We start from the raw sequence: 27917 nt of genomic DNA on the forward strand, positions 1-27917 counted from the left end.
GTGAGAGCGGAAACAGAACCTTTTGGAAGTCGTTCGGATATAAGACTTCCGGTTCTTGAGCTATCAGATATAAAGTTTCCGGCTGCCTTCAAAATAAGATTATCGTATTTAATAAAAAAAAAAAAATACATACATTTATTTTAAAAATAAATGTATGATGTAGGTATTTTTAAATAGCTTATACTAGAGCACTTCTAAGAGCCAGGTTGTTACAGATTTAAATTGATCAGCATTAAATGTGCACATAGTTTATGATCCTGTTTTGCACTTTAACTGGATTATGGATATTTTGCATATGGATTTTTTGCATATGGATTTTTTGCATATGGATATTTTGCATATGGATTTGCATATGGATTATGGATATTTTGCACTTTAACTGGATTATGGATATTGTGTTCATTTATGTGTGTAATTAGATATGTATTGTTTTTATTATTATAAAATTATTACTATTATTATTTTATTGTTTTTGCGTTTATTGCTGAAGCAAATAAACGATAATAAAAGCAACAACACGTGCCAATGAATAGTTTTTCAATGGCTTCTTTTTTTTTTTTACTCTAGAGGGTACTCTTATTCTGAAGAGATTGATCGCCCACCGGAAGTGTCATAGTTGATGCCGGAAGCACACAGCTCGTCCACAGAGTCACAACAACAACAGATCAAACCGTTAAACGTCATTTTTCAAACAGATTAACGGTTCACTTCCATCTCGGTGAGTCTTGTCTCTGTTAGGAAACGCTTTTCTTCTGAATAAATCGTACCGGTTTGTTGTTATACCGGTTTGTTGTGAATGATGTATCGTTTAGTCTGGATGAACGTTAGTAGCTGAAGGTTAGTTATTATCGTGGATCAGAGCCTTCAAAATGGCTGTTTTTGTTGTTATTGTTGACTGTTTGACACTTAACTTGTTGTTGGTTCCCATTATAATCAGTGGCTCTCAAACTTCTTCGTGTCAAGGACCCCCAAAATGATCTGTCCGCGGACCCCCATCTCAAAATATGTTGTTACAGGGGGCAAAAACAAGAAGTGGATGATTTGAAATAAGTCTTGATAATGATGTACCGTCTATATGTTCACATCACGGTTACTTTATATTGTATTTTTTTACTTATTGGACAAAATAGCCAATTTTACATCGAGGTGCCCAGATGTCCCTTAGTGCCCACCCAGCAGTGGTGGAAAAAGTACTACAATTCTTTACTTAAGTAAAAGTACCAATACTGCAATATAAAAATACTCTGTTACAAGTAAAAGTCCAGAATAAAAAATGTACTCGAGTAAAAGTACAAAAGTATTGGCATCAAAATGTACTTAAAGTACCAAAAGTAAAAGTACTAAATATTTGAAAATAGCCGATCTACAAGCTCACAACGCGTCGCCATGCGACGCGTTGTGAGCTTGTAGATCTGCTATTTTCAAATAGTATGTATAAAATGTATAAAATAGGGCTAAAGTGGTTAATGTATGTTTCATTATATCATAGTTTATATCTGAAAAGTAACTAGTAACCAAAGTCTTAAGATAATTGTAGTGTAGTAAAAGTACAATATTTGCCTCTGAGATGTAGTGGAGTAGAAGTAAAAGTATTGGAAATTGGAAATACTCAAGTAAAGTACAAATACCTCAAAATTGTACTTAAGTACAGTACTTAAGTAAATGTACTTAGTTACTTTCCACCACTGGTGCCCAGCTATCCTGTATCAGTGTTGGTCACTAAAACTGCTATGTATACTCTGTGGTTCTCAAGCTAGGAACCAGGGGGCCTGGACTCCGGGGGGGGGGGGGGGGGTCTTGAGGGGGGTTCCAGGGGGTCCCTAATCATGTGAAAAAGTTGAATTTCACTGTTTTTAGTTTTTAATAGAAGGTAAGCTTATGAATGTACAAGAAAGAATGCAGACATTCATTTACCACTTTTATGTCCATTTTGAACCTGGAGCTCAGTAGTAGGACAGTAGTCCTCTTTCTCCACCCAACACTCAGCTCATCTTATGACCCCCTCCCTGAGGGGCCCTGATCCCGAGGGACCAGGTGATGACTGGTGTTTGGTTATTATGGGGGTAAACAACATGAACAATGCTCTGTACTCATGAACACTTGAAAAAAAGCACATCTTGGTCTACATGGTTTCTCTTGTACCACTAAATATTAATTAATGTTACACCTTAACCCATTAAGACCGGGAACGCATCGGTGTCATTTTAAGATTTCTTTGGATGAGCTTGTAGATCTGCTCTTTTTGAAAAATCGTGAACATTTGTGCAAATCTTTTAATATAATATATATTTTAAAGTGAACATTTGTTACTCAAATCTTTGCTTCTGGAGGGGGGGGGGGGTCCACGGCCAAATGCATATCTAAAAATGTTTTCTAAATCTTAACAGTATGTTGCCTTATCAGTGGTGCTCCAACTTTTCCATGTCAAGGACCCCCATCTCAAAATATATTGTTCCAGGGACCCCCCCCCCCCCCCAGAAGCACAGATCGCAGTAAAAATTGTTCGCTTTAAAACATACATACATATATTCAAAGATTTAAACACAGTTTAAAAAAACAAAATAGCAGATCTACAAGCTTGTAGCGCGGCACTCGGTGCCACGCTATGAACTTGTAGATCTGCAAAAAAGAATTTAATTTAATTATTTTTTAAAAATTATTTTTTGTTTATTTTTTCGTTTTTCAAACAGAACCAGGAGATAACGCGATCCATTTACCGCTCCATTCACTTCCTGGTTAAAGTATTTGGGAAATATTCTGTATCTCGGCTCCTGTGCTTTACTATGTATTTTTGAGCGAAACATGCTATTTTCAACTGGCCATAACGAGCGAACGGAAGGTCACGATGATTAAAAATTTTACACAACAGATGCGTTCCCACTCCCCGGCCTTCGTGGGTTAAATCTAAAAGGCGGAGTTGCTCCAGGGCTCCTTCATATTATTCTCATAACTTTCCAGTATTCAAACCCCTCCCAGCGTTTCTCTCAGTGTGTGATCATAACAGTAAAGTGTGTCATCATAACACACAGGCCACAGACCTATAGCCTGTACTTATAGGGGACCATAATCGTTTATTATCGTTCATCGTGATTTTAAAAAACGCTCTATTTGGCTATATAAAAATATCAGATCTACAAGCTCATAGCGCGGCACCGAGTGCCGCGCTATGCGCTTGTGGATCTGCTATTTTTTTTAGAAAAATCATGAAAATTTCTGCAAATCTTTTATATACATTTTTAACTCGCATCTTTGCTTCTGGGGGGTCCCTGGAACAAAATATTTTTTAGACGGGAGGGGGGGTCCGTGGACAAATACATATTATTTTGGGGGTCCTTGACATGAAAAAAGTTTGAAAACTATTATAGCAACATAAGGAACACTAAGGATGAATTAGCTTTTTGCTGAGCTGCAAATTCAGTGCTTCACTGAACTTCCAAAAAATAGCAGATCTACAAGTGAGCTTGTAGATCGGCTATTTTTGGCGCACGTCCCCCCCCCCCCCCCAGAATAGGGATGCTGGGGGGGTTCAAGTGGTTAAGAAAAGTGGCATATTTTGATCATCGTGATAATATCATTAATTATTATTAATTATGTTTTCCACAATAATCGTGACATGTAGTTTTCATATCGTCCCATCCCTAGTCTGTACAGATCTAGTCTGTGCAGATCCAGTCTGTAGGGCTAGGGTAAATTAATATTCGATATTCGAATATTCCTCGAATATGGGAAAAACGTTTATATTCTAATATAAAAAATTAGAATATAAAGTGAAGGGAGCTGAAGGACCAGTAAACGGGGACTTTTATTGAGTTGTATTCCGTATATACTGGACAATGCAAGTTCAACAACTAAATAAAGCAGTCTGGGGCGGACATATTTTGAGTGCTGGCTGATCTCAATTTTCTTCACCATCTTCCTCAGCGACGCGCCATAACGTGTGCCGTATTTACCAACGATCCCCACCTTCTTGGTACGTTTGGCCAACGTATCAGTGGAGACGTAGGTCCAAAGAAGAGAAAATACAGGCAGTGTATGAATAGAAAAGGTGGATTCAACAGACCACTGGACTTCATTGCTTGAACGGAGGAATGAGTCGCATAATACTTCAGAAATAAACCTTTGATAGCTTCTCCTCCTCATGAAAGTGTTTGGTTTTGTGCTATTTAGGATTTTTTTTAAACAATTGGGGCGTAAAATAAGACGGGATAGTTGACTACCGTAATTTTCGCATTATAAGCCGCACCTGAATATAAGCCGCAGCAGCTAAATTGAATGATTTGTACATATATAAGCCGCACTGGACTATAAGCCGCGGGTGTAAAATCCATAGATTTAGGAGGTCCCCTAGTGGCCGTTAGCTGTAAAAATCCATATATAAGCCGCACCGTTCTATAAGCCGCAGGGTCGAAAAATTGGAAAAAAGTCGCGCCTTATAGTCCGAAATTTACGGTACATTGAATTGATTTCATTACTTCTTGTTGTTTATGCGTTATTTTCTCGCATCATAGTGGCAAGTTGAAAGGCTAGCTTCAACAGGGACAATACAAAAAACATCTCTCTCTCTCTCTTCCTCTCTCTCTCTCACTCTCACTCTCACTCTCTCCCCCCCCCTCTCCCTCCTCCCTCTTCTCTCTCTAGTGGAGGATGATGATGGCGTCCTCCGGTCCGGTCAGTGATGAAGAGCGCAGCCTGAGGGAGTGTGAGGCGTACGTCCAGAAGCACAACGTCCAGCAGCTGCTGAAGGACTGCATCGTCCAGCTGTGCACCTCCAGGCCCGAGCGGCCCATGGCCTTCCTCAGGGAGCACTTTGAGAGGCTAGAGAAGGTGGGTTTAAAGTAACTAGGGCTGTCAAACGGATATTCGATATTCAAATGTTATTCGTATAATATATTCGTATAAAATATGTATATTCAAATATGAAAATTAATATAAAAAAAAAAGTATGAAGTTATAAAAACAAACAAAATATATGTTTTATTGGATCCGAGCACTCGATACATTGACTTTTGTGCTGTTTCTGTTTCTGTTTCTGTTTTTTTTAATAATATATATTTTTTTTATAATAATAATAATAATAATAATAATAATAATATTCAAATATATTCAAATATCTGCACATTTTTAAGACCAATATTCAAATATAATTTCCGAAGGAAGTTGACAGCCCTAAAAGTTACTAAAGCCCCTTTTCCACTGCCGCTTTAAGCACCACACTACCACACAGCATCAACATATCTACCGTTTCCATTACACAAAAGTACCTCCTCTCAAATCCACAGGTATGCGTAGCAGACTCCGGTCATTGACACTCCTATGTAATGTAAACATACTGTAGGTAGGTGGAGGTCATTGCTTCTTGTCTTAACGATGTAATGTAGGTGAGTGGCCAACTGTCCTGTATACAAATGCAAATCACCTGTGCACGTGCGGGTGAACCATTTGGTTCGTTATGAACATTTACTCAAGTACCGGTACTGTACTTAAAGGTTCTATGACATTCATTTTTTTATTTTTCATGTTTTTTGGGGGCTTTTATGACCTCAATTACACCCAAAAAACCTGAACGTTGAACATTTAGTGGATTTTCTGTGGTCTGGGGTTTTCTGAATAATTAGGCTGAAAAGTAATCTGTGATTGGCCCTTGGACTGTGAGGTCACGGTCCATTATTCCCGCCCACTCCTCCTCACCCCTCCCCTCCCCTATCCTTTCCTTGGGGGGGGGGGGCGGAGCAGAGGCGATGATTGACAGGCAAAATCCCTCAACAGCGACACCCGCAGGCAAAGATTTATTTTTTCATTGCAGTTGAAAAGGCTTTAGAAATGTGTGAGAAAAACACCTGCAATGGTTCACTGGAGTGGGATTTTCAGTTAAAACTTTTTTGTTTGAAGGACCATGACAAACACTTTTAATATGTTGTAAAACTGAATGTCATGAAAGCTTTAATTACAGGTGTTGAGGTATCTTTACTTTACTTGAGTATTTCCAATTTTCAGTAATTTTTATTTCTACTCCACTACATCCCAGAGGAAAATATTGTACTTTGTACTCCACTACAATTATTTGGAAAAACATTTCTTCCCAATTGATTGTTGTTGTTGTGTGCCTGTGCGTCCACCAGGAGGAGGCCAAACAGATCATGGCGCACCAGGCACAGCAGCGCTCCAACAGCTGCCGGTCAGATTCCCGCGAGGACGAGGTGTCGCCGCCCATGAACCCGGTGGTGAAGGGCCGCAGGCGGCGCGGCGCCATCAGCGCCGAGGTCTACACCGAGGAGGACGCAGACTCCTACGTCAGAAAGGTCAGCCCCTCCCACCACTCACTACTGACCTCTACAGGTCAGCCCCTCCACCACTCACTACTGACCCCTACAGGTCAGCCCCTCCACCACTCACTACTGACCAGTGGTGGAAAGTAACTAAGTACATTTACTTAAGTACTGTACTTAAGTACATTCTTTAGGTATTTGTACTTTACTTGAGTATTTCCAATTTCCAATACTTTTACTTCTACTCCACTACATCTCAGAGGCAAATATTGTACTTTTACTCCACTACATTTATTTGAAAACTTTAGTTACTAGTTACTTTTCAGATCTCAATTATGATATAATTAAACATACATTAACCACTTTAGCCCTGTTTTATACCTAGGCTATTTGAAAATAGCAGATCTACAAGCTCACAACGCGTCGCATCGCGACGCGTTGTGAGCTTGTAGATCGGCTATTTTCAAATATTTAGTACTTTTACTTTTGGTACTTTAAGTACATTTTAATGCCTATACTTTTGTACTTTTACTCAAGTAAATTTTTAATTCTGTACTTTTACTTGTAACAGAGTATTTTTATATTGCAGTATTGGTACTTTTACTTAAGTAAAGAATTTGAGTACTTTTTCCACCACTGCTCACTACTGACCTCTACAGTGGCTACAGAGGTAGCCCTAAAGCTGAATTCCAAAACCCCCAAATCTGGGCCACTCGCTCACTCACACTCGGTCACTCCAGCGGCATGGCGGTGTGACGGTGAAATTGGTGACCTGCCGAAATATGCGACAATCGTGTACTGTACACACATCACATAACGTCAGTGTCCCAGCGTAAATCATTGCGTCTTGTATATTAGCGGAGTTCAACCCATAGCGCTATTTAGGCCAGGTATTTAAAGACCTCCATGTAAGTTATGTGAAGTCCACCAGATGGTCACATATTTCTGCAGGTCACCAACTTCACCGTAACACCGCTGGAGTGAGCGAGGGGCCGAGATTTTTGGGGTATTGGAATTTGGCATCAGCCTATAGATGTTACAGTTACAGTGTATTCATGTTGACGTAATGCCTTCCCTCTTGAGCATACGAAGGCTAGCAGACGTGTCTGCAGTCAAATGTTGGCTTTTTATTGTCAAAAATCCACCTAGTAAATCATGACATGCAATCGTCTTTTCTTTTCTTATACGTTTATTTGGGACGGGACAGCGCCAGTGTTGCCAGATGTACGATAATTATCGTATTTGTGCGATTATTTTACCCTCTGTACGATGTACGATCAATAATTCCCAAAATACCCAAATGTACGAAGATTTCGCCATATCTAAAAAAAAAGTGTGTGAATTTACCATATCCCTGGCTGCTGATTCTGGATCCGATTTGGCTTGAGTGAGTCAGGAAATCAGTAAATCTGACCCCAGATCTGTACTTGGAGACATTAAAAACACCGGTCGCGTCTTTCCATTCCAGTTTCAGGCTTTTATTTGTGTAAAGTCCAGGAAGTTGCCTGCTTCCACGCGGCATATATGATACGTTTTTGTCATGTAGGCGTCTCAAACAACATTGTTTCTTCCACTAAATATACTGAAATTACTTTATTTACACCTGTGATTTCTCTTTTTTTTTAGCTGTGTAAGATAGTTTTCTTTCAAATAGGATCATTTTAAGCCTCCGTTACGATAATTCAACATTTCCCATCTGGCAACACTGGACAGTGCATATTGATGAACATTACACACATGTAGTGTAAATTAGCATTTAGCAACAATGCTAATTTACGCCCGTAGTCCCCGTACAGAAAACAAAAGGACACATACAGAGTACACAAGGGTACAAAACAGAAGAGAAATAACAACAATTAACAGTACAAATGGCCTGGTTTTGACTTAAAATACAAGCACACTGAGATCAGTTGTGAAACCTACATTTTAGCCTATTTAACAAATGTTCACAAGTTTGATTGACCATGATCCATCTTTTTTTGTTGGATCATAAAACATGTCATTTTAAGATTTCTTTGGCTCTTAGAAAAATAGCAGATCTACAAGCTCATAGCGCTGCACCGAGTGCCGCACTATGAGCTTGTAGATCTGCTATTTTTGAAAAAAGAATCGTGAAAATGTATGCAAGTCTTTGAATATATATATTTTTAAAGCGAACATTTGTTCCTCAGATCTTTTAAAAATATTTATATTTGACAAATCAAAAAATATATACGTTCAAAGATTTGCACACATTTTCACGATTTTTCAAAAATGGCAGATCCACAAGCTCACAGCCGCACTATGAGCTTGTAGATCTGCTATTTTTGCCAGACCCAAGGGGTCGGGCTTACATGAGGCTTTGTACCTGTTTCGTCCATACATGGGCAGGGGCCATTTGTCCTCCGGCCCCAGCCAAAAAAAAGTTTGTGACGTCCCCTTTCGTCACGAACTATTCATGACATCATGAACTTCAGTTATAAAGTGGTTTGTAGGTGTGTTACATACTAGGACTTCATTCTGGGTCTGGCAGAACCAGGTCTCCTGGTCTTGTTGAATAGCCAAAGAAATCTAAAATGACAGAGATGGGTTCCCGGTACTAATGGGTTGAAAGATGTAAAGGACGGACACTCTCTTTTATATCAGTGGGCAGATTGTTCCAAATATCGCTTCCTTGAACTGAGAAGGAATTTTGTGCAAAGGTTGTTGCGTCTGAACTGAACTGCACCTCACAGTGCCCTCTGGTGCCGACGCCCCTGTCGGGGGGGCATGGGACTTTGTAGACTTGACTTATATTGAGGTGCGTGCTTGCTTTGTGTCTATAGTACCTGCACATATCCAACTCCATCTCACACAACTTAGTATACATTGCACGGAGTGTCAAATCCGTGCATAGCCGCCTCGCATCTCCCCCATTGTGACTAAACCATTTCGTTGGCGCGCAGTCTCAAGGGAACTGGAGCCACGTAAGGGACCACTGAGTGAGCTAAAGCGAACAAGTTGCTGTCCCGAACGTTGCCACGTTCCCTTGAGCCTGCTCAGCGCCGTTTGAGTTACGTACCGATAGGCACAGAATCGTTAAATGTTGTTGTGGGGCCTGCTCTGCTTCTGGGTTGCAACCGATTACGCCCACCGTGGGACTCGACGCGCTGGGTCTGTGCAATGATACTACATTGTGTGAGATCAGGCTGATATATCACATGTCAACATGTGTCTGTTAGTACCTGCATATATCAGTTGTGGAACAACAAAACAGGTTGGTTGTGGTGGTGAAGTTTGCTATTCCTATTCACGACCCCTGGCTGTTTCAGACCAGTGGTTCTCAACCTTTTCAGGCCGCGACCCCCCCCAAAATAATCCTATTTTAACTGGGGACCCCCCAAAATAATCATATTTGAACTGGGGAACCCCCCAAAATAATCCTATTTGAACTGGGGACCCCCCAAAATAATCCTATTTTAACTGGGGACCCCCCAAAATAATCATATTTGAACTGGGGACCCCCCACCCTGACAAGAACTTACCTAGGAGTTGAGGCATTAAATGACTCGGTTCCACAGATACAAATTGTGAAAATAGAAGATCTACAAGCTCACAGTCACAACGCCTCGTTGCGAGTTTGTAGATCAGGTATCCTCAACATTTTTTCTCTTTCTTATATTATTTGACAATTTGGCCAATGTTTGACCCGTTTTTATAGTTGGCCTATGGTTTTGTATTACTTTTGATGCAGCCTTTTTTTTTTAGGGGTATTAAAAAGATCTTATTAAAAGCCCTTAAATTGTCACTTCACTGTCATCTGGGGACCCCCCCCCCCCCACACAAATAATCATGTGGGGACCCCCCTGGGGGTCCCAACCCACATGTTGAGAAGCACTATTTCAGACTACGGTAATACAGTACATTACTATTGGAAATGCAACATTTTTAAAGGGATAGTTCACCCCCCCAGAAATCTTATTTTCTATCAATTACAAACCCCATAAAGCCTTGAATTTAAGGATTTTCTTTAGTTTTTGTCGCATCCCTAAGACAATAATATGATGACCGGTGGAAAGATGTCTCCGGTAGGAGACTCAAAGTTGACACTTTGAGTCTCCTACCGCAGACATTCATTCATCAAGTTATTGGCTTAGGAATAGAAAAGAAGTCATTTTGGGGGTGAACTAACCCTTTATGACAGGGGGTCTTCAACGTTTTCAGCCCAAGGACCCCCTCTGAGAAAGAGAGATGAAGCAGGGACCCCCCCACTATATATTTGCATAAACTTGTGTTGCATATTAAAGCTTTTCATAGATGTTTGGTTTCATGTTAATCTGTATTTTCAGACATTCAACCAATTAAACCGTCAAAACCTTCACCATGTACTTGGTCTGCTCTCCCCCCCCCCCCCCCCCTCTCTTTGCCGAAAACAGCAGATCTACAAGCTCACAACGCCTCGCAGCGCGAGGCGTTGTGAGCTTGTAGATCTGCTGTTTTCGGCTAAAGATGTCCTTAGAATAGGGATGCTAGGGGGTTCAAGTGGTTAATGTAAAAAAAACTGAGTTCCTGTCACACAATGATTTGGTGGACCCCCTGTAGTACCTCTGAGGACCCCCTAGGGGTCCCGGACCCCCTGTTGAAGACCCCTGCTTTAAACTAAGGTTTACTATAACCAACTGGTAGTTGAATCTGTGATTGTTGTGGCTGCAGAGAGAGAGAGGGATATTTACTGTTCAGACATGTGAAGTATATGCTGACGATGTTGTCAACGACCATAAAGACTTTGTAAACTTGATCTTGGGCGTTAACAGGATGTTTCGCCCCAGGTTATCCCTAAAGACTACAAGACCATGGCCGCCTTGGCTAAATCCATCGAGAAGAATGTTCTGTTCGCCCACCTGGACGACAACGAGAGAAGGTAATCGTCCCTCTCTCAGATGTAATGTTTGTAGTGTGTCGGCCCGGATCTAATTGTGACGGCAAAGGGGTTTCATTTTTCCGTGGGTGAAACAAACATCCTCATTGTAGTTGAACACTCCTCTTCTTTTCCAGTGACATCTTTGACGCCATGTTTTCCGTCACCTACATCGCTGGAGAGACGGTCATTCAGCAAGGTGAGTGTCCAGCAGCACACTGTTTAGTTTAACCCATTAAGACGAGCTTTTAGATCTGCTGTTTTAGAAATCTAAAAATGACACGGATGCGTTCCCGGTCTTAATGGGTTAACTTCCTCATGGAATTAGGGTATGATAGTGTTATGGAAAACATACATACAATACCCATGAGGAAGTGGCCCATTTATTTGTTTTATACGTGGGGCGCTCTAACGAAACTTTGGGATCATCCAAGGAGTCTCTGAGAAGGAGAGGCCGGATGTGGATCCATGTCAAAAAGTCCTTCCGGTCGGCCTCTCCAATGTTAACTCCTTGACTAAAAGCTTAATATCTCCATTTATTTTTAACGTGGTGGAAATGAGCCGTTTTCGATCGGCGATCACTCTGCAATGGAGGATCACGTTAGAAATATTATCGTTCCAGGCGTTAGTCGGGACCCTCCGCCGTCTCGCACGCTTTGTTTACATGCACTTCCGCTGTCGGGGCTTCTACAGCACGAAACGTATCAACGTAAGTGGATGGAAGATATGCAGGCACTGAACGTACCCTATTTTAATAAACCTCTGGCACACAATGTGTTAAAAGTCCTTAAATTGTCACTTTAGTGTCATCTGACCCACAGATTGAGAACCACTGATGCATGTAACTGGCTCTGGGTCTAAAGGTGCTTCAGTCACTGACTGACTTTATTCTTGTTGCTGTTTCTTTTCCAGGTGATGAAGGAGACAACTTCTACGTTATTGACCAAGGAGATATGGACGTAAGTTATTTCAGTTTCATGTCTTTATGGGGGGGGGGGGGGCACGCTATGAGCTTGTATATCTGCTATTTTTGAATAGCCAAAGAAATCTAAAGTCACACAGATGCGTTCCAGGTCTTAATGGGTTAATTCACTCGTGTGTACAGTAGCTGATCTTGTGTGCTTTTTTTTCGTTCTTTATTTCGACCAGACATGTGTGAAGCGATGTGTTCACTTAATAGTTGGACTGTCACCTTGCCTGAATGTGTCATTAGGACTGAGTCCCAGTGACACATTCACTCCCTGTTTTAAAGCTTATTTTTAGGCAGGTTTTTGCTATCCTGTATGGGTAACCGGAACCCTCGCCCCAAAACACTCACCCCCATTTATTTCGCCACAGCGGTTCTTGGTATTCGTTTTACTGAGGTTAAAGTTCAGGAATAAGTTTAGGTGTTGACATAGTTTTACTGAGGTTAAGGTTAGGAATAAGGTTAGGTTTAGACATAGTTTTACTGAGGTTAAGGTTAGGAATAAGGTTAGGTTTAGGCATAGTTTTACTGAGGTTAAGGTTAGGAATAAGGCTAGGTTTAGACATAGTTTTACTGAGGTTAAGGTTAGGAATAAGGTTAGGTTTAGACATAGTTTTACTGAGGTTAAGGTTAGGAATAAGGTTAGGTTTAGGCATAGTTTTACTGAGGTTAAGGTTAGGAATAAGGTTAGGTTTAGACATAGTTTTACTGAGGTTAAGGTTAGGAATAAGGTTAGGTTTAGACATAGTTTTACTGAGGTTAAGGTTAGGAATAAGGTTAGGTTTAGGCATAGTTTTACTGAGGTTAAGGTTAGGAATAAGGTTAGGTTTAGGCATAGTTTTACTGAGGTTAAGTTCAGGAATAAGGTTAGGTTTAGACATAGTTTTACTGAGGTTAAGTTCAGGAATAAGGTTAGGTTTAGACATAGTTTTACTGAGGTTAAGGTTAGAAATAAGGTTAGGTTTAGACATAGTTTTACTGAGGTTAAGGTTAGGAATAAGGTTAGGTTTAGACATAGTTTTACTGAGGTTAAGTTTAGGAATAAGGTTAGGTTTAGACATAGTTTTACTGAGGTTAAGTTTAGGAATAAGGTTAGGTTTAGACATAGTTTTACTGAGGTTAAGGTTATGAATAAGGTTAGGTTTAGACATACCGGTAGTTTTACTGAGGTTAAGGTTAGGAATAAGGTTAGGTTTAGGCATAGTTTTACTGAGGTTAAGGTTTTGAGCTTGTGGATCTGCTACTTTTGATCCAGTATGTATGATAAAGTTAGGCATTCATTTATGTAAAACATGGAGATAATAGGTTCCTGCCTGACAGCAACGATGTATAGCAACATAAGTTTTTCAGAAAACTGTTAGGATTTAGAAGACATTTAGAAGACAGAATTGGCTTAATGGCTCAATGACACTGGAATCTCTCTCTCTCTCTCTGTCTATCTGTCTGTCTGTCTGTGTGTTATTTTCTGTCTTGTCTTGTCCTGTCCTGTCTTCTTCTGTCCCGTCCCGTCCCCAGGTGTACGTGAACAGTGAGTTGGTGACCAGCATCGGCGAGGGAGGCAGCTTCGGCGAGCTGGCCCTGATCTACGGGACGCCTCGTGCGGCCACGGTCCGAGCCAAGTCCAACGTCAAGCTGTGGGGCATCGACAGAGACAGCTACCGCAGAATACTGATGGTCAGTCACACACACACTGGACAGAGACAGCTACCGCAGAATACTGATGGTCAGTCACTCACACACTGGACAGAGACAGCTACCTCAGAATACTGATGGTCAGTCACACACACTGGACAGAGACAGCTACCGCAGAATACTGATGGTCAGTCACACACACACACACACACTGGACAGAGACAGCTACCTCAGAATACTGATGGTCAGTCACACACACACTGGACAGAGACAGCTACCGCAGAATACTGATGGTCAGTCACACACACACTGGACAGAGACAGCTACCGCAGAATACTGATGGTCAGTCACACACACACTGGACCGAGACATCTACCACAGAATACTGACGGTCAGTCACACACACACTGGTGCTGAGCGTCTCATTAGGAATATCACATTTTGGTGTGGCTTAACCCATTGAGACCAGGAACGCATCTGTGTCACCACTTTAACCATCGTTTTACACTTTGGCTATTCAAAAATAGCAGATCTACAAGGTCCTTGCGTGGTAAGATCTGCTATTTTTTTTTTAAATCGTGAAAATGTGTGAATGTGTGCAAATCTTTGAATATATATATATGTGTTTTACGCAAATCTTTGCTTCTGGGGTGGGGGGTCCCTGGAACAACATACTTTGAGATGGGGGTCCGCGGGCAAATACATATCATTTTGGGGGTCCTTGACATGAAACAGTTTGAGAATCACTGATTATAGCAACATAAGTTATTTTCAAAAAAACTGTTAGGATTTAGAGAAGACATTTGTAGAATCCCCCAGAAGCAAAGATTTGAGTTACAAATAGAATAGAATAGAATAGACTTTATTTGCCATTTGCACAAGTGCATAGGACATTTTGGAGCTCAGCTCCCAGGGTCAGCATTTTAAAAAAGAAGACAGAAAATACAGAGAAAACATACAGTACATGCTACAATCCTACATATATCCTACCACATTCCCCAAAGACAAATATCAAACATAATAAATAAGCACGTCATAGTCTAAAAAAACAGTGCAAATAGTGGTGCAGTTCATCTTATCATGATCTGTCCTGATTTAGTTCATCTGCTCTGATTCAGTTCATCTGTCATATTGACTACCGTCCCTATTATGGCCTCGGCTACTAAGCGCACAGTGGCAGGAAAAAAAAGCTGTTAAAAAAAGTGTGTTGTGTGGGTGGAGATGCTCTCTGGTCTGTGGTGTCTCAGGTTATGTCCTGAGTCCCTCCACACGAACAGAGGGTGAGCAGGATGATGTTGATCCTCAAGGATGCTCTGTGCTCTCCTCCTACAGCGCTGTGTGTAGATTGTGTCCATGGCAGGGAGAGATCTGCTCCAATAATCCTCTCTGCAGTTTTGATGACTCGTTGGAGCGATTTCCTCTCAGCTTGGGTAGTGTTTCCATACCACACCGTGATACCGCTGGTGAGGACGCTTTCAACGAGTCCTCTGTAGGCCAGAGTGAGGGGCCGGGGACTGAGTCCGGCCTTCTTCAGCGTCCTAATGAAGTACAGCCGCTGCTGCGCTTTTTTTCACTGTAGCAACAGTGTTTTCAGTCCAGGTCAGATTTTTTTGACACATGAAGGCCGAGAAACTTAAAGCTGTCTGCCTGCTCCACCTCTGTCCCCTTGATGGTGAGGGGTCGCAGTGTGGGAGGTCCCCTCCTAAAATCCAGAATGACTTCCTTCGTTTTGTCCACATTAGGCCTGACCTCGACTAAGTCGACTAGTCGACTGGTTAGTCGCGGGGGGTCCGAGTCGACTTTTTTTTAAGGGCCAAAAATGTTTTAAATAGTTTTTTGGCCAAGTCTACACCTGCAACCACACGTAACTTCCACTTTATTCTTCTTATTCCTCGTCTTTGTATTGGTATTGTTTGTGTTGGAGCGCCTCAGTGCGGCTGCAGAGTTCATGTGCAACCTCTTCCAGAGAGAGATAGAGACACTAGAAACTCTAGCCTGGTAAACCCTCCCTCCGGAAATCTCAATTCCATTTCATTTCAGGAGTGAGTCTGGCCTGATCCGCCTGTCTGCAATATTGGCTGTGCTGGAGTTGGGCGGGAGTAATACCGTTGACTGACAACCCCTTCAGCCAATGATAATTTTTCCCCTTCAGCCAATCAGCAGTTCACCAGTCTTAATGTGACGCGACGGGACTTTTGAGACAGCCATACCCAAAATGGGTTGCCTTTTTCGGGTACAATGGTGTCACTGCCCGCCCCTACCGGTTCTCTAATAATTTTTTTTTAAATAGGCTTTGTCATGATTAATTGACCACATATATGAAGTTAAACAACTAAATTCTATCCAAACGATATCTTATAAGTAAATTCCGTGCCTCAAAATAGAAGTTAGAGAGCTTTTTGAAGTAAAAAAATAGCGGAGAATTGGCCGCACAAGAAAAAGATGGCTGCCGTTCGTGTTTTGGGCTCACTCGAACTCGCCACCTGATTGGCCAACGTAAGCTGTCAATCACAGAACAATGAGCGACGACGCTGATAGGCCCGGCCGTTTGGCATACAGAGCCAATATTGCAGAAAGGCGGATCATGCCAGACTCACTCCTGAAATGAAATGGAATTGAGATTTCCGGAGGGAGGGTTTACCAGGCTATAGAAACTCTGCTGGAGACAAAACAAACTGTGTAGACTTGGCCCTTTGAAAAAAAAAAGTATTTTGGCCCAACAAAAAAAAAAAGAAAAAAAGAAAGTTTTTTATTTTTTTTATTTTTTATTTTTTATTAGTCGACTGCCAGTCGACTATTGGCAATTAGTCGCCAATTAGAGTCGACTAAACAAATCCTTAGTCGGGGACAGGCCTAGTCCACATTGAGGACGAGGTCATTGTCCTCTCCGTAGCTGATGATGTTGTTCACCTGTTCCCTGTACCCTGACTCGTTTCCTCCTCTAATAAGGCCCAGGATGGTTGTGTCATCGGCATACTTTATTATGATGTTACTCTTATGGGTGGGAAACGCAGTCATGTGTGTACAAGGAGTAGAGTTTGGGACTTAGGCAGCAGCCCTGAGGAGTTCCAGTACTAACCGTGAGCTGGGCTGAGGTCTTATTTCCCAGAAAGTCCAATATCCAGTTGCAGGTGGGTGTAGGTACACCGAGGTTTGCCAGTTTCACAGTTAGCTTCATAGGCTTAATTGTGTTGAAAGCCGAGCTGTAATCCAAAAAAGAGCATACGTGCATATGTTTTGCTTTTTCTCCAAATGTTCCAATGTAGAATGAAGTGCCAGTGCCACCGCATCATCCACAGATCTATTTTTGCGGCAGGCAAACTGTAGGGGAGGTCCAATGAGTCAGGAATAACATCGTTCATAGACTGAACCGGCTTTTCCATGCACTTCATTGCCACTGAAGTCAGTGCCACTGGTCTGAAATCATTCATTGTGCTTGTATTGGCTTTTTTTAGGGACTGGTATTATGACAGAAGATTTGAAAGGCCGGGGGACTATTTCCTGTGCAAGGGAGCTGTTAAAGTCCGTGTACACCCCTGCAGTGGTGGAAAGTAATTAAGTACATTTACTCAAATACTGTACTTAAGTACAATTTTGAGGTATTTGTACTTTACTTGAGTATTTCCAATTTCCAATACTTTTACTTCTACTCCACTACATCTCAGAGGCAAATATTGTACTTTTACTCCACTACAATTATTTGAAAACTTTAGTTACTAGTTACTTTCAGATATAAACTATGATATAATAAAACATACATTAACCACTTTAGCCGTATTTTATACATAGGCTATTTGAAAATAGCAGATCTACAAGCTCACAACGCGTCGCGATGCGACGCGTTGTGAGCTTGTAGATCTGCTATTTTCAAATATTTAGTACTTTTACTTTTGGTACTTTAAGTACATTTTGATGCCAATACTTTTGTACTTTTACTCAAGTAAATTTTTAATTCTGGACTTTTACTTGTAACAGAGTATTTTTATATTGCAGTATTGGTACTTTTACTTGAGTAAATAATTTGACTACTTTTTCCACCACTGGTGTCACCTGTAGTGCCGTCTCCCCAGGGCTGTGGGGAGATTTTGAGGGGGTGTCTCCATTCAGTCTGTCAAATCTAGCATAGAAACCGTTAAGGTTATCTGGCATGTTGTTATCTCGAATCTCTGTCCCGTTCGAGCCTCTCTTATAGTTAGTGACGGCTTGGATACCCTGCCACATATACTATGTGTGTTGTTATCCAAATAATAGCGTTCAAGTTTCTGTGAGTATAGTTTTTTTGCGGTTTTGATGGACTTTCGTAGCTCGTAACGAGCCCGCTGATACTCCATGGTGTCCCCCGACTTGAAAGCTGCACACCGGTTCCTGATTTTCATGCGTACATCCGCATTGAACCAGGGCTTTTGGTTAGGGAAGACTCGAATAGTACGAGAGGGGATGCAGATGCAAGTGCACCATTCAACATAACCGCTAACAGTCTCTGTGTAGTCATGAATATTGTCCGTGGCCTCTTTAAAAACATTCATGTCTGTGGCCTCCAGGCAGCCCTGTAGGTCTGCCGGTGCACTGTCAGTCCACACCCTCGTGGTTTTGACAGTGACTGGGTTTGGCTTTTAGCTTAGAGATGTACAGTAAGTGGGCCTTAACAGGACTGCCAGGTGGTCAGATTTTCCAAATTGAGGTTTGGGAATGGCAATGAATGCTTTTTTTTATGTTGCAGTAGCACTGATCTAGTGTGTTTTCCCCTCTGGTAGGGAAATCCACAAATGTATAGAATTTGGGCATAGCCTTCTTTAAATTGCAATGATTAACTCTATAACTGCCAAAGACGTTTATAAACGTCTTTGAGAAATTAGCTGTTGCCTGCCAAAGACGTTTAAAAACGTCCTAAAAAAAAAGAAATTTCTAAAAAGATTCTCTAATTATTTAGTATTGACACCTTTTCGATATTCCAAACGAATAAGGAGATAACAATTTCCAAAGATTTGCTGCTCCATCCACTTCAATGTTAAAATTGAAACGGACAAACAATTCACAATGTTTTTTGGTTTGAAACCACTGGTTTTGAGCTATTTTCAAACATCAAACAACACATGACAACAAGGTCAAATTGACCTCGTTGACATTTGTGAAACCACACCTGAATCTCATCTGTGATTAGAAATTTTCTGGGGATCAATCATACTTGAGAAAAATATTTTGTGGCTATGCGAAAAGGTACCAAAATCGGTCAAAACCCTGGCAGAGGCTACAGACTGTTCTGAAAAAACTCTGGCAGGGTAAGAGTTAAAATCACAAATTGCATTAAAAGCAGCATCCGGGTACATATTCTCCTGTCCGCTTATCATGTGATGCAGCTCACTCAGAGCTCTCTCCTCATTAGCAGAGGGGGGGGACATATACGACACTCAGAACGATGCACTGTAATTCTCTTGGTAAGAAGAATGGCCTATACACTTTAAAGTGATATATTCCACATCCTCAGAACAGGACTGGGATATTACCTTCGTGTCAGTACACCAGGACTGCTTGACGTAGATCACTGCACCTCCCCCGCAAGTTTTGCCACAATCCGCTGCTATGCGGTCTGCTCTGAAGGCTGTGTAGCCTGACAGCATTACAGCCTCGCTGGGGGGTCGTCTCTCCAAGCCATGTCTCAACGAAACACAGCAGGGTACATTCCTGGATGCACCTCTGTATAGCACAGCCTACCAGAGATATCATCCATCTTGTTTCTCAGCGACCGTACATTGGCAAAGAGTATGACCGGGAGGGGTAGTCTTCCTCGGGTAGCCAGGCGTCGGAGCCTCCGCTGTATACCTCCCCGCCTTCCACGCTTCCTTATCGGCCGCTGATCACCCCGTACTCCGCCGTGTCCGGGTGTTGCTCTGTCTGCATGTAGCTCCGGGAAAACAGTCCAGATCCGCGAGATTAAAATCTCCTTTATTACTCAGCTCTCCTAACTGCACTAAAGTTGTCCTATCATACTTAAAGTTGTACAATGCAGATTCACAAATAACGATTTTTAGCAACCTCTGCTGGTCACTACCGTCACTGCATACAATTTCCGTAGTCCTCGATTACCCAGAATTCCATTTGTTTTCACCGGAAGCCGGAAGCGTTTCAAAAAGCGTTCTTTTAATTGTTTTATACTATCTGCTGATCGTTTCTCTTAACCAAGTGGAGCATTAGTTACCATGAGCTGTGCTTTCTTTTTCTGTTCTTTTTCGATCTTCCAATCCTACATTCTCTTAAAATCAGCGTGAGGTTCCTTTTTGTTATTAGCGCGGTAGTTCCTGGCCAAACAGGAAACCAGTGCATTTCCTCCTCCGTTTTCCGGCCAGATGACGTCATTTTCCCGGGAAAGTCCCCCCCGACATCGCTCAATAGAAAATATATAAATAAAAGGCTTCCGGGGGTGAAATTCATGGAGTGGGTGTTGTGAAACTTTTGCCACTCACAAAGATATACAATTTTACTTTAGTTTTGTTGAAAACGTTACCTAGTATTACTTTAACTTGTGCCCTTATGCACCGCACAGAGCGAAAAAGTAAAGACAGTAACAAACAAAGAGAGAAGAAATGCTTGACTCGGACGGCACCGCAACGTCGCCCGCATGAGAGCGCCGTGAATTGTAGTGCTTTGAAAAATAATACATTCAATGATTTGCACACATTTTCATGATTTAAAAAAAATAGCAGTGCCGCGCTATGAGCTTGTATATCTGCTATTTTTGAATAGCCAAAGTATAAGATAATGGTTCTAACATCTAAAATGACAGATGCTTTCCTGGTCTTAATGGCTTAAGATTTTCAAGGAAGGACCGGATATGTTTTCAACAAAACAATTAACCCTTTAAGACCGGGGGACGCATCTGTGTAACCACTTTATCCATATTTTATACTTTTGGCTATTCAAAAATAGCAGATATACAAGCTCATAGCGCGGCACCGAGTGCCGCGCTATGAGCTTGTAGATCTGCTATTTTTTTTTAAATCGTGTTTTTTTTTTTGCAAATCTTTGAATATATATCTATAAAGCAATTGTTTTTTACTCAAATCTTTGCTTCTGGGGGTCCCTGGATTTTTTTTTTTTGAGATGGGGGTCCGCAGCCAAATACATATCGTTGTGGGGCTCCTTGACACTGACATTAATATTATAGCAACATAAGTGTTTCAGAAAACTGTTTCAAACTGATTTAGAAGACATTTGTAGAATCCCCAGAAGCAATAACATTTTAGCTAGAAATGCTCGCTTTAAATATATATATATTCAAAGATTTGCACAACATTTTTCACGATTTTTCAAAAATAGCAGATCTACAAGCTCATAGCGCGGCACTCAGTGCCGCGCTATGAGCTTGTAGATCTGCTATTTTTGAATAGCCCAACTAAATCTAAAAATGACACACAGATGCGTTCTCAGGTCTTAAAGAGTTAAACACGTCTGTCTGTTTAGAAAAGTAAATAGAGTGAACATATGGTATACCGAAAATAATTGACTCCATAGCATAGTGAAACAATCAGTCATGTCTGAACCCACTCGACCATTTATTCTGTCGACATTTATTGGAAGCAACGAGATTTTGATATAATAAATGTTTTGGTTCATGACTTCTCTTTTTACTTTATTCATTTATTTGGCAGGGACAGTGCACTTTAATGAACACTAAAAGATGATTATGAATTACATAATTATATATATATATTATATCGGGCGGCAGTGGCTCAGGGGTAGAGCGGCTGGATGGAAAACCGCAAGGTTCCCAGTTCGATCCCGGGCTCCTCCCCAGAGTTGGTGTGTCCTTGAGCAAGACACTGAACCCCTAATTGCTCCCGATGAGCAGGTTATGGCCTTGCATGGTTTCCTCCGCCTCTGTAAAGCGATTTGGATAAAAGCGATGATTTACCATTTTATGCTGTATTTAGCGTTCCATCGTTTCCGTCCGCAGTTTTAACATTTCATGTTGCAATGTTCAGTTGATCGTATTATTCATAATAGCCGCATGTCTGTCTGTCTGTCTGTCTGTCTGTCTGTCTGTCTGACTATCTTTTTCCTTCTTTCTTTCATTTATCTTTTCCTTCTTTTTTTCAGGGGAGCACTTTAAGGAAGCGCAAGATGTATGAGGAATTCCTCAGCAAAGTGTCCATTTTAGGTAAGAGTCCACAGCAACGGAACGGGTGTTTGTGTGACATTAATGAATCATCTGAACGGGTTTTTCTGTGACATTAATTAATCATCTGAACGGGTGTTTCTGTGACATTAATGAATCATCTGAACGGGTGTTTGTGTGACATTAATGAATCATCTGAACGGGTGTTTCTGTGACATTAATGAATCATCTGAACGGGTGTTTCTGTGACATTAATTAATCATCTGAACGGGTGTTTGTGTGACATTAATCAATCATCTGAACGGGTGTTTCTGTGACATTAATGAATCATCTGAACGGGTGTTTCTGTGACATTAATGAATCATCTGAACGGGTGTTTGTGTGACATTAATGAATCATCTGAACGGGTGTTTCTGTGACATTAATGAAGCATCTGAACGGGTGTTTCTGTGACATTAATGAATCATCTGAATGGGTGTTTGTGTGACATTAATGAATAATCTGAACGGGTGTTTCTGTGACATTAATGAATCATCTGAACGGGTGTTTCTCTGACAGAATCTCTGGACAAGTGGGAGCGTCTGACAGTGGCCGACGCCTTGGAGACGGTGCAGTTTGAAGACGGACAGAAGATCGTGGTCCAGGGAGAACCTGGAGACGAGTTCTTCATCATTCTGGAGGTCAGCGGTGCAACAGTTAACCCATTCATTTTATTTTCAAAAATAGCGGGTTGACCATACGACACATTATTAACGTGTTTCACGTGTTTTTGAAAAAAAATGAAAAAAAACTATTTTTGAACCCAAGATATCATTATCTGAAGATTTGCAGCTCCATCCACTCCTTGTTTAACTTATAACTGAAAAAGGCTGTATCTCGCTTCCTAAGCACTTTTTTTTTACTTTGAAAAAATAAAAAAATAAGAATCGTAATGGCCAGAAATAGATAATGATAATTTGGCCACTCAATGAGTTAAGCTTGTAGACTGGCTATTTTCACTATTTTTCAAAGTCTTCGAAAAAAATACATAATGTAGTCACAATACGACATTATCACGATAACCATATTGAGGCATTTGGTCAAAAATCCGTATCCGCCCCCAGCCCTGTTCGCAGGTCATTTAAACCGTTTTTTTCCCCCCCAAACATGTTCAGGTTATTTACCAACTACTAGCTATATTCAATTCAAACTTTTTTCCAGACACACAGGGGGTCCATAGAGTACATACAATAATAAACACCAATACATTACAAATAGAATCATACATAGAGGCTGACTCTCCAGTGTTTACGCAGCCTGGACGAGTACCGGAGACGGCTTTTCCCAGGATTGACTCTATCCTCAATAATACTGTTCCGGGACTCATCCAGGAGAGACATGAATCCATACAGAGTGTCTTAACACATTCCATGCCAGAGTTTAATATCATAATGTACTCACCAGTGCCAGCGTTTTATTGTTGTTTTTTTGTTTTTTTCATGTCGCCACAGACCTCGCTAAATAAGTTAAAAGTGCACGTTCATTTGGTTCTAAACACACAGCGGATCTGTGAGAAACGGCCAGCGAAAATAGTTTCCAAATCCGAGCCGCCATCTTGAAGATACAGCGGATCAACGCTAAACAGTGATCAGCGAGGAGAAAAACAACAACCGAGAAAATCGAGTTTTAAACAGGATCCCAGACAGGAAGCGGATACGATCGGAAAAAACGGAACCCGAATAATTCTGTTTCCGACCGGAAACGGAAATGGATCAAAAAAATTCGGAAAGTGCACCTGGGGCAATTTCAATGGGAATCGGCGGTTCGCGTAGATCTACGCGACTGGCATTCAATGTGTTAAGAGAGCCTCACATGTGTGGATTCCACATGTTACAAACAAAGGACTGGCACTTTGCCATCTAGGGTCGGGGCCTTTTAGTAGTATCCTCAGGGCATCATTGTAGGGCAGGCCACCTTAAGCCTCCATATGCTACCTTTCTTGTATGTGCACCACAGGAAGGCTGTATACCTGGGAGAGGAGAATGCTTTAAACAGTGAGACAGGATCAGAACACATACTGAACCTATATAAAATGTTCTTCCACATAGTTTCTTGCTGATGTCTGTCCCTCTCTGTCCCTCTCCTCTCTCTGTGGTCCCTCTCTCTCTCTCTGTGGTCCCTCTCTCTCTCTCTGTGGTCCCTCTCCTCTCTCTCTGTGGTCCCTCTCCTCTCTCTCTGTGGTCTCTCTCTCTCTCTGTGGTCCCTCTCCTCTCTCTCTCTCTGGTCCACAGGGCTCGGCTGCTGTTCTTCAGAGACGCTCTGAAAACGAGGAGTTCGTGGAGGTCGGCCGACTCGGACCGTCTGACTATTTTGGTGAGTGTTGCCCAGGAAGTTGATCTGACAGGAAGTTGATCTGACAGGGGTTCACACTGGCAGCTCCAAAAGATATGAAGCGTACAGTATCTGTCGCTGCATCGCTGTTGAAGACATCGACAAGTGCTGATCGACATGCTCCATCACGTCAGCATGCGTCCGGCGAGCGAGAAAAATATAAAGTCTAGGAACTGGCTGACTGAAATAATGACTTTCACCTCGTTTCAAGCAGGAATGGTGTGAAGAGGGAAGAGGAGAGGAATGGTTAAACAACTCTCCATCCATTTGTTTTGTAGCTGCAGTTAAAGCTCTACTTGGATTGTCGTTTTGTATCTTTCTGTCGCTGGCTACAAGGGCGCCGATACTGTGGGTGCCTCGGGGCTAAAGCACCCAGGCCTAATGACCAGCACCCAGTGGGCGAGGGGGAGGGGGGGTGGGGCGCAGCCGCACGCTCGTACTCTCAGCGCGCAGCCGCACGCTCGTACTCGCAGTGCGCTCCCATTTGTTTATGTTTTGCCGGCTCCAGGCATTGTCTTCACCTAGCAGGTAAATAAACCGAATTAAGCAAATGAAAGTTACAAACCCCCCCCCAAAAAGCATAATATCCGCCAAGAAACCGAAAATGTTTGTGGCGCCCGGACGTGTGCGTGGCACACGCGCGTGTGAGTGCCAGGTAGCGCACCCAATAGAGCTGACAAATATCGGCGCCCCTGGCTGGCTTCCATTGAAAATGAATGGTAGCTTTATATCTTCCCTCCCACCAATGTTACTTCCTGTGTACCGCCCACAGTTTTTTAATAAACGAACTGGAGGTTGTGGTTTGAAGTCATGCATCGCCTTAGCAACGCTATTGTAAGCAGGTGGACTAGCAGGCTGATTAGAAGGTGGGCATCAGGGGTTAAAGGGCTTTTTACAGGAGCGGTTGATGCTCCTAGTCATTCCCAGCAGGCTGGTAGGGAGGGGTGGGCAATCTATCTGACTGGTGGAGCAACAAGTAGGCAACGACCCCAGGATCATTATCTAGATGGGCTCGTTTTTTTTACTCACTCATCTGTCAACCAAAAGAAAAAACTTTACTTCTGACCTAAGCTGACAATCGCTGTCATTTGCCTTTCCTGAAAAAAATGAATCTACTGTACAAGTCTCTGTTTATTTTCATACCATAATGAAATGAACAAACCAGTGTTATGCCTGTCACAATCATTACATGATCGCAAATATTTTTGCATAATTGTCATAATGGTTTCCATTTAGAAAAATTTTCATACATTTTCAAATATAAAAAAATAGCTGATCTACATAAGAAATTGCTGATCTACAAGCTTTCGTGACGCGTTGTAAGCTTGTACATCAGCTATTTTAGCTTTTTTACATGTATACAATTAGCAAATATGTGCATTTTTTTATTATGAAGCCTAAAAGGCTTTTTCAATGTTCAACGGCCAAACGCACAATTACATCGTTAATCGCAATTATTTGTGTGACAATGAATGGCCAACTTAAATGTGTAATGGTGACAGACAGCCCTAACCAGTGTGTTGTCCGTTGAGGATAAATGATATTTCATCAACATGTCCTTGTTTCTTGTTTTCCCATTTTGAAAGTATCATTTATGGAGAGTGACATTTGTGGAAGTGGCATGAGATGACATATGTACGACTAAAATGTATGTTGGCGGTGCCTTGATGGCGTCGTAATGGCTGATTTTACACTGGGTTGCATGCTGAAAATAGCAGATCTACAAGCTCACAATGCACAAGCTCACAAAGCGCAACGTGTTGTGAGCTTGTAGATCTGCTATTTTCAGAGCGCAACACCCGAGCGCAACCAAGCATAAAATAACGTGTCTTTTAGTTCTACTGGATCTCTTCTCCACTAGATCACTCACTGACATTTTAGTCTAGTTCTTATTTGTTGATGAAATTGTCAATATATTTAGTCTTAGTTTTAGTCGTCATAGCTTAGTTTATATTTAGTTTTTATCTAGTTTTCGTCAGTGAAAAAAGGTAGTTGACGAATATTTTTCGTCACAGTTTTAGTCGACGAAATCAACACTGCTGGGACGGGCATCGACATAAATTCCGACTGTTTCGTTTAACGGAGTGGTCTTCCCTCTCCCCCCGCCCCCCCACTCCCCCCCCCCCCCCTCCAGGTGAGATCGCCCTGCTGATGAACCGCCCGCGCGCCGCCACGGTGGTCTCCCGCGGGCCGCTCAAGTGCGTGAAGCTGGATCGCCCGCGCTTTGAGCGTGTGCTGGGGCCCTGCTCCGACATCCTGAAGAGGAACATCCAGCAGTACAACAGCTTTGTGTCCCTGTCCGTTTGAGGGCCGTCCCTCCCCCCCCCCCCCCCGTCCCTCCCCCTCCCCCCCCTCCCCTCCTCTCCTCACCGGCTTCGGATGCTGTCAATGCACTGGATGAGACATTATCGCGTTTAATCAGACTATTGATTGGTCTAAGGCAGTGTGGTTTTCAACCTTTTTCATGCTAAGGACCCCTAAATTGATATGTATTTGGCCCCGGACCCCCATCTGAAAATGTTTTGTGGCAGGGACCCCCCCTCAGAAGCAAATATTTGAGTTAAAAATGTTCGCTTTAAAAATATATATATATTCAAAGATGTGCACACATTTTCAAGATTTTTCAAAAATAGCAGATCTACAAGCTCATATACGAGCTTGTATATCTGCTATTTTTGAATAGCCAAAGCTAGGTGGTTAAAATGATTGTGACGCTATGTATATACCCCCAAAAACACGATTTACGATTCTGTGCCTATCGGTACATAACTGTACATAACTTTAACGGTACATAACTCTTATCGGTACATAACTCAATCGGTACATAACTCTTATCGGTACATAACTCTGACGGCGCTGAGTAGGCTCAAGCGAACTTGGCCACGTTCGGCACCGCGACTCGCTCGCTTTGGCTGGCTCGGCGGTGCCTCTCGTGGCTCAAGTTTGCTAGAGACGGTCCAAAACGATACTTTATACAAAACACCTACTGAGCCCCGTGGGTATAGGTCAGTATCTCACCTACTTAGACCAATCAACAGTCTGACTAAACGTGATGATGTCTCATTCGGTGCATCGACAGCGTCCGTAATGGGTGCTCTCCTCTCCTCTCCTCTCCTCTCCTCTCCTCTCCTCTCCTCTCCTCTCCTCTCCTCTCCTCCATCACAGGGTCCACAAATACAAACATGTATTTCATTTTTCTTATTAGTTCCTTTTTCTCTTTCCGAGTGATGTCATGTAAGCCACGCCCCCCCTGCCCCGCTCACCATCATTTTAAAGGTGTTATTTTTCTCTCCACGTCTTATCGACCTTTTTTTATTGTGTGTTATCTAATCATCAAAGGGTCTTTTCATACTGGTTACATTTTTCCTTTTTTTCATTCCACCGGACCCTGGGGGCCGGCCTAGAATAGTGGATGTCAGTAACTGACCCCCTCGAGGACCACCGGTTAGATCTGCGTTAGGCCCCGCGGACCCCCTGCGTGATGCCGTTCTCTTATCTCTGCGAACCCCTGTCTACGCTGTAAAATCCTCAGTGTTTATTTCACTCTGAGAGAGTGTACAAAGACACTGGTTGGTTCTCCATTTGGTTCTCTCTAGATCTGTGGTTTTCAACCTTTTTCATATCGAGGTAATTCTTTTTTTCGGCGTTTGAGCCGCAGAACAACCACCGTTTGATGAGATTTAGACGACTCTC

General features: G+C 42.1%; 1 protein-coding gene across 6 annotated transcripts; it reads left to right on the plus strand.

Annotated features, from left to right (window-relative positions):
- Positions 1-624: 624 nt before the first annotated feature.
- On the plus strand, positions 625-27512 carry LOC308097979 (cAMP-dependent protein kinase type I-alpha regulatory subunit-like). 6 transcript variants are annotated; one of them, XM_080446173.1, is made up of 12 exons: positions 671-718; positions 3922-3970; positions 4639-4824; positions 6120-6299; positions 11039-11145; positions 11280-11341; positions 12055-12101; positions 13625-13783; positions 21836-21896; positions 22413-22534; positions 24125-24206; positions 26359-27512. In XM_080446173.1, the coding sequence occupies exons 3-12, from the start codon at positions 4645-4647 to the stop codon at positions 26529-26531; spliced, it is 1173 nt and encodes a 390-aa protein (XP_080302299.1). In that variant the 5' UTR covers positions 671-718; positions 3922-3970; positions 4639-4644; the 3' UTR covers positions 26532-27512. The 6 variants fall into 6 exon arrangements, with proteins under 6 accessions (XP_080302298.1, XP_080302303.1, XP_080302299.1 ...); XM_080446172.1 differs by lacking the exon at positions 3922-3970 and having other exon boundaries at positions 625-718; XM_080446177.1 differs by lacking the exon at positions 3922-3970 and having other exon boundaries at positions 625-718; positions 11054-11145.
- The last annotated feature ends 405 nt before the right edge of the window (positions 27513-27917 follow it).

This window comes from Gymnoscopelus braueri, assembly GCF_963280865.1.
Source record: "Gymnoscopelus braueri genome assembly, chromosome: 13".
NCBI classification, from domain to species: domain Eukaryota; kingdom Metazoa; phylum Chordata; class Actinopteri; order Myctophiformes; family Myctophidae; genus Gymnoscopelus; species Gymnoscopelus braueri.

What these genes read in the sequence shown, in the direction of transcription:
- LOC308097979 (XM_080446172.1), top strand. Translation starts at nt 4,645, where the DNA reads ATGATGATGGCGTCCTCCGGTCCGGTCAGTGATGAAGAGCGCAGCCTG. An exon ending in CAGACTCCTACGTCAGAAAG is followed by an intron (nt 6,300 to 11,038) that starts GTCAGCCCCTCC and finishes GGGCGTTAACAG; the next exon opens with GATGTTTCGCCCCAGGTTAT. An exon ending in CTGGACGACAACGAGAGAAG is followed by an intron (nt 11,146 to 11,279) that starts GTAATCGTCCCT and finishes CTTCTTTTCCAG; the next exon opens with TGACATCTTTGACGCCATGT.